Genomic DNA, 7401 nt, shown 5'->3' with positions numbered 1-7401 from the left:
AAATTTTACCGTTTTGGACATCGGTTGTTCCTTGACCACACGATTTGTTTCGTTATTATGATTTTTTTACGACCTCGACATAGTGGTATGAAATATTTTGATTACAGTTGTATCGATTATTTGGAATGACTCATCTATAAATCGTTATTTACTGGATATTCCATGTATGGATATCGATTTAATTCATATTTAAATTCATTAATTGTCGCTGCCATTAGTTTTCCTGTAATTATCATTGCATGTATCCAATTAGATACATTAAAACCGTAATTTCTACCTTAACACTTTAAATTAGCTTAAGGATGTGTCGTTAAAAAAAACAAACATCGTACAACAACAAAATCTATTAACAACTGTAACCATTTTTGTTAACATTATCCTCACCATAAAGTATAAACCCTCATGTATATAATTTTTCTAAAGAGATACCAAAAATAGAGTAATTTATTTAAAACGTAAACGTTGTATTAACATAACGTACCTATGCGTTTGTCGTGTATGTGTCTAATATCTAACGCATCTATGAATACTGAATGAAAAAGAATGTATAGCAGGAATGTAGAATTTAAGTGTTATTTTTTTATATAAAAGTGTAAAATTTTGTTTTTCTATATTTGTATCAATGATTGACATTACTAAGTTGCCACTATCACAGAAGAATTATAAAACAACTGTTTCAGAGGTTTCTAACCTCTGTAGTAACATTTTGTGTGAAAATACGTCTTCAGTCTTCTTCGTACCATATTTTAAATCTGTCTACAGCATTTAACCATATCTTAAAATCCGTTGAATATTTTTGTCTGACATCAAAATTATTTGTTGGTTTAAACGACTTTTCTATTTGATTGAGCGTTTTCAGTTCACCGTAGTCTTTCCAGATACCTGCATAGAAGCAAATTATTAGACAATTGACCACACTGTTTATTTATTAAAACATACCTGATGACAATCCGGCTAAAAATCCAACTCCTAGGGCTGTCATCTCTGAGAATTGTAATCTTTCCACAACCGCTCCTGTTAAATCTGCCAGCATCTGACAAACGAAGTCACATTTGGACACGCCTCCATCAACACTGCGCAAGTAATAATTAAAGACAAGGGACGAATTTTGACAAAAATCACTTACACAAGTTTATCGTATTCTTTGTTTCTTTCGTTTTTTAAAGTTTGAAAGGCAAGAACTATTCGATAAATTATTCCCTCTAACACTGATCGAACCATGTGATTGGGGGTTGTAGTTGGTTTGATGCCCAGAAAACCCGAACTGGCTTTTTCGTCATTAATTGGAGGCTGAATTTTAATTAAAATAATTGTAATTTTCATTGTTATGGTTGCTTACACCTAATCCACTGAAAGCGGGTATAAAATAAACTCCGTCGCTGTCATCTATACTGGTAACCATATCGCCAATCTCGGAAGGATTGTTAATTAAGCCTTCAAAATATTGGAACTAATATCTGATCACCTACATTAATTAGTGGATTACCTATATTCAAGAGCCACTGAATTAAAGAACCACAGTCATTGCAGGGTACCTCTCCTATGCATGTCGACCTACCCTTAAGTTTCCATCCAACTAACGGATAGATCCCTGTAACACTTGTATGGATTTTTGTTGATGTATTAACGTCCAAGAAGGCGCCAGTCCCTAAAGTAATTTTAACGTCATCGGTGGCAAAGCAACAAGATGCAAACATCGATGATGACTGGTCGGCCATCTAAAACAGAAATTCAAATTTTGTTGCAATTAATTGTTGCATTACATACCACACACCGTATGGGTATTGAAACCCCAAAAATATCTTCAGCCGTGTTCCCAAAATCAAAATCATTTTCTACTACTTGAGGGAGAATTTGTTCAGGTATTCCGAGAAGAGTTGCCCAGGAACCCCACTCAGAAACGAAGGGATCGTAAAACCCAGTCGCAGCTGCATTGCTAATATCAGTCACATGTAGGTTTCCTTTAGAAAATTTGTACAATAACCATGTATCAATAGTTCCAAACATAACAGTTTTTTGACTAACAGCTGCTTTTAATTCTGGAATGTTTTGGAGAACCCATAGTAGTCTGCCGGTTACCTACTAATGGTTTTAGTACCTACTTGTAAGTGAAAGATATTTGGTTACGTACATGATTTGACGAAATTTTTAGTCGACTTCCAGTTAAAAATCTGCTGCTTCTGGTTACAAAATATATACCGTAAGCTCCCACTCGGAGTGCCTAGATATTTAACATTAAATATTGAAAGTGTTGCTTACTTACAATAATACTTTTATATATAGAGACGAATTTAGTTGTTTACATAGTTTTTTTGCCCTTATGTCTTTCCATGTGATGAAATTATGGAACGGTTTTCCGGAATCTCGACACCACGTTAAAAATGTTGATCTTTGAGTAGCTATTCCAAGGCATTTGATGTTTGTTATATTTAGTTTGGCGTCTAAAAAATAAAATAGTATATCTGTTAGTTTAGGGCTGTTTTAACCAAGATGGAGTATCATTTTACTGATGGAAAAAAAATTGTATTGCTTTGAAAATAATGAAAAAAGAAATATATATTAACGGAACAAATTTTAGAAGTAGATTCCTTCAGTATGTCTTGTACACATCCAAAATATAGATGTGCGGCTAATAGCTGCTAACCTGTGGAAAATAGCCGTTCAAAGTGGCACGGATTAGACTTCTTAAAAGTTTTAAACACCAAAAAAAAACTCAGTTACGCAACAGTAATGAAACATTTTCGTAGTTTTATATCTTTGAGTTTTTGTACTGTATTGTGATTATAGGTTAATCATTGTTTATATACTGTCCCATTCTGACATTATAATGAAGTGTGTATTTTGTGTAAATATATTTCTGAAATATAAATATAGTATTTACCAGAAACGGCTGCATTAATCACATTCAGAATTTGATCCCACAGATGATTTGGGCTGATTTCAACAAAGCCTGGTTTAGGGTATATTAGTTTCACCTGTAAATTGGTTAAAAAAACTTTTGGAACATTTGCTATTCATCGGTACTTACAGTGGAACTAGCAGATCCAGCAATTTGACCCAAACGATTTAAAATAATGCATCGTACTGTGGTAGTCCCAATGTCTAACGAAGCTACGTAAGAATCCGGAGACTCCATAGCTCAATACCTTAAGAAATAAAAAGAAAATAGAAAGTATACTAAATGTGGAGCAGGTCTGCCTAGACTTGCAAAGGTAAAAATGTGCCTTTAAAAAGTAATCAGAATGAATGTTTTCGAAGTTGTTGTAATTAATGTATATACGTCATAGGCGTGGTTGACAACAACAATAGCAACTCAACTACGAACTTCGTTCATGATTGTAGTATGTACCTACTATAATTGTTATCAAGAATCTCATTTGCGCTATCTGGCAGTGTGACAAATGTCTTTTTTATTTTATATTAAATCATGACATTGCAAAAATCATTAAGTTTCTATCAATTTTTACAGCGAATCAAAATAGTTTGAAAATCGGCAGCATCTGTCAAGTGTTAACGTAGAGCTTATTTGTGTAAGTACAGTGGTTGGAAGTAATTCAATTACAAGTAATTCATTACTGTAATTCAATTCCTTTTTAAGTAATGAGTATTTGCAACGAATTACATTTTTGAGTAATTCAGTCACTTTACAATTACTTTTTGCAATTATTTTTAACATAAATACTCAAAAATATTGTTTTGTTTTCTCTACGAATGGTTTATCGGACCTGCTGGGATTATTGTACCTGGTTCGTCCCCACAAAGAGTAGGTAGTTAAAATGTAAAACCACTTTAGCACAGAATTTGTTAAAGAACCAGGTAACCATAACATAACATAAGTTCTGCATCATTTTAAGGGTGAGCTAAAGCATATTCCAGCATAGGGAAAGACATATAAACTTCTGCCCAAGTTTTTGCCAAAAGTATACGCCCGATTGTAATAAACTTCAGACCGTTGAAATGAGCGTAAAAACCGTATCCAGACTGCTTTTCCGTTTTTTAAATTTTGTTATCAAAAATAAACTACAACTCGTTAAAATTATGATGGGTATGAGACTATCTGGTTTTCGCTATTTATGGATCAGTTTTAAATTTTTAAAAAAGTACGTTAGTAGAAATTGTATTAAAAAATCCATTGCGCTTTACAGAAATAAAATATCTCAATAAAGAATTGAGTAAACAGGAGCAGAAAATTTAATATTTGTGGTCAAACAAACTTTAGCCATTTTTCATAAAACCCATAAAATTTAATTGACGGCATTTTAATAAGGTAAGTTGGAAATATTTTGGTATTCAAGTAAGAAGTGTGTTAATCAAATTTTAGATTTTAACGTATTTGGTGGAAACGAGCTATAGTAATTTCAAGTTGCATCCACCCACAATTCAAACTGGATTGGATTCCCCCTGAAAAAAAAAACAAGAGGCTTACAACTGGGTAATGGATGAGATAAAGACTCATAGAAATGCAGTTAAGTTGGAAAATTATTCCCTCAGATGAAGATTTGATAAAAACACATTTTGACAATTGTTTAAAGAATAAAAGGAGACAATTAGATCTACTGAATCAAAGTGCTCTATGTTTTAGAGACTTGTTTCTTATAAAATATAACACAACAATTCCATTTAGCGCCGCAGTGGAATGGATGTTTAGTGTTGGCGCGGATGTTTTAAAGACAAACGTCATGCCTTAGCTGACGACAATTTTGAATGTCAATTATTATTGAATTTAAATCATGAATATAGTCCTCTTGCGTGAAGTATTTGTTTTATTTTATTTACTGATGTGAATATATAACAAATGCGTTAGTAAAATAAATCACTCACTGCCTTTTTCATTCTAACACGTTTTTCTTGACCCTTTGGACCCATACAACAAATATCTAAAATTGTCTTCATCAAATTTTGTGTGCAAAAAGTAATTGTTAAAGTAATTCATTACTTTTTACAAGTGATGAGTAATTGTAATGAATTCCTTAAAAAAAAACGTAATTTGTAATTGTAATGAGTTACCATTGTTACTGAATAATGAGTAATTGTAATGCATTGGTTCTTAAAAGTAATTGTTCCAATCACTGTTTGTGTAACCATAATTAAAAAGCTAGATATTATATTCAATACTTCGTCGCCTCATCACCTTGGTTAATTATGTCTTGATGTATTATTTGCACCATATGACTCCAAAAATTTGGAACATTTTTAGAATTCAAAAAATATATAACTTGGAAATAACCAAGGAAACACATTTTCATTTAAGTATAAGTGTAGTTAGTTAATTGTACTTAGATCTTTGGAATTTAGTTCAAGTAGCATTTAAAAAACTTATGAGAAAATTACACGTTTCAAGTGTACAGACAGAAAACACTCAGCTACATCGCAACTAATTAAAAACAATTAACACACATAATTTTAAATTAGATTTACCCATTACATATATAAATTACCTGGATCTTGTTTTCAAATGTATCTTAGTTTCTTCACTGTTAAAATAACACACGCTAGACAGCACTTCTTATGCATTTCACTACTAATGCGTTTCACTAAGCCAACGAAACTATGTTGTTGACCTCCAGAGCTTGGTGAATGACAAGCATTTGTTCACATCACAACATGAATATCGTTGACTTCACGATTCAATTGAGTATTGTTTATCACAATAGCGTCTTACCGTGTTCATGATAACTGAGTTGGATATCAGTGTTTACAATTACTGCAATACTCTCTGAGTATTTTGCGCATGTCTGATTTAGCAATCTCCTTAATGATTTCATCTACAGTTGAAACTAGTGTAATCCGAATACATGTCAAGTATCAAAAATTCCAAGTACTTACATATTACTTAGGTGTGATGTAATTTACATTGATAAAATCAAATAAAATAAAATTTATTATTTCAAGTATGTTAAAACTGAAGAAATATAATATCCCAGTTTAACTTTAAATATTTTTCAAATAAGCTATTTATTTACTCGTTTATAACTATATTTTTTACAGTTATCTTACTTTAACATGGGACAATTGTTAAAATCTGTTCAGTGTCTAAACCAACCACAAATATGCAATTGCAATTATTATAAATTTCACAAACACATTTGAAAATATGCGACATACCTAGTTGTTATGTATGTTAATAGTCACGCTGAAAACAATTTTTTAAGTTAAGAGTCAGTCTTATAAATTCTAAGCCAAATTGCAAATTGTTTGATATTTTTTCCAAAAATTAGGTGTCTCTAGGACAAAAAAAGGGCGGATTAATAACAACAACAACAACTATCGAAGTATGTTGATAAAAGTTTGAAGCGACGCCATCAAATTGTTGGTAGGGATGAACAGAAAAATATTAGTTAGCTTTTTACCATGTATGCGATATTCCTAAAATACACCTAATATTTCATGACAATCGGTATAGCACTTTCGGAAATTGTGTACAGTTGCGGCTTTCCAAAAGTACACGATAATTTTCTCTATTGTAAATGTATGTCAAATTTGACATTTTCTTTATTCAAAAATGTTACGCCACTGGTAATAGGCAAATTTACTTTAACTTAAAAATTAAAAAAATTCCATGACAACGAAAAATCGTGGACTTTTGGGGGCCGCAACTGTACGTAATAAAATCTTCAAACGGAAGACTGACATTTTCGTATTGCACAAGCCGTAAAATATAGAGAAAATATGAAAATGGCTATTTGTCAAAGTCCATTCAGCATAATAGTTGAAAAGCGATTTTCTTTGAGCAGGAACGCCCCAGAAAGGGACACTTTTACTTTGAAACCCGATAACTACGAACTAACAAATTAATTTATCACCACATTTATTATTTAAATTTGCGTTAAGTCCTCATTCATTAACATAACAAATTTTTCGTTGTAGGATGTTTTAACGACTACGATAAAATTAAAATATTAATAATTGTGAATGTTTGCATTTTTCGTAACATCTCTAGAAACTTGATGAAGTTTGGTAAAATTTTTGATTTTACACATAATTAACGACTCATGTACACAGTAATTACATCCATAGACCGAATGATGAGATAACAGAAAACACTTGAACAATAAACTTTCAAAAGTTTTCCAAATGACTTTCTAGGTGAACAGATACGTGGCTGTCTATAAAAGCAACGTGCACAAAGCATCTAGTAGTTACCTGTCTGTGGTGTAGACAACCAGCAATACTGTCAGTATTCCGAGCATTCCCAAAAATCCTGAAAATTTTCTCCCATCTGAAGGTTTAAAATAGCGTCGCGGCGTCAGGGTCAGGATTTTGCGGCGTCGGGCCCAGCGAGCTATAACCTAGTCCGAGCCTGGCAATCAGCCATGTGCGAGCGTCGCTAATTTCCTATCTTTGGTCCAACCACTTAAGCCTTTTATCTCAGTGTTTCGTAGTGAAAGTGTGAACAATCTG

At 32.3% G+C, this 7401-nt stretch overlaps 1 protein-coding gene across 3 annotated transcripts; it reads right to left on the bottom strand.

Moving 5' to 3' along the window:
• Positions 1–329: 329 nt before the first annotated feature.
• Positions 330–7232, bottom strand: LOC135134402 (putative glycerol kinase 5). Of its 3 annotated transcripts, none has more exons than XM_064063073.1 (11): positions 7144–7232; positions 3029–3146; positions 2882–2975; positions 2272–2441; positions 2132–2221; positions 1768–2079; positions 1487–1718; positions 1340–1434; positions 1127–1290; positions 940–1073; positions 330–882 (listed from the first exon to the last, which is right to left on the bottom strand). In XM_064063073.1, the coding sequence occupies exons 2-11, from the start codon at positions 3134–3136 to the stop codon at positions 725–727; spliced, it is 1557 nt and encodes a 518-aa protein (XP_063919143.1). In that variant the 5' UTR covers positions 3137–3146; positions 7144–7232; the 3' UTR covers positions 330–724. The 3 variants fall into 3 exon arrangements, with proteins under 3 accessions (XP_063919143.1, XP_063919142.1, XP_063919144.1); XM_064063072.1 differs by lacking the exon at positions 7144–7232 and adding an exon at positions 5439–5779; XM_064063074.1 differs by lacking the exon at positions 7144–7232 and adding an exon at positions 5663–5727.
• Between the last annotated feature and the right edge of the window lie 169 nt (positions 7233–7401).

Source organism: Zophobas morio, unplaced genomic scaffold (assembly GCF_036711695.1).
Source record: "Zophobas morio isolate AGI-343-1 ecotype UQ-CSIRO unplaced genomic scaffold, CSIRO_AGI_Zmor_V1 ptg000023l, whole genome shotgun sequence".
Lineage (NCBI taxonomy): Eukaryota > Metazoa > Arthropoda > Insecta > Coleoptera > Tenebrionidae > Zophobas > Zophobas morio.
This window is presented reverse-complemented; position numbering and strand designations above follow the sequence as displayed.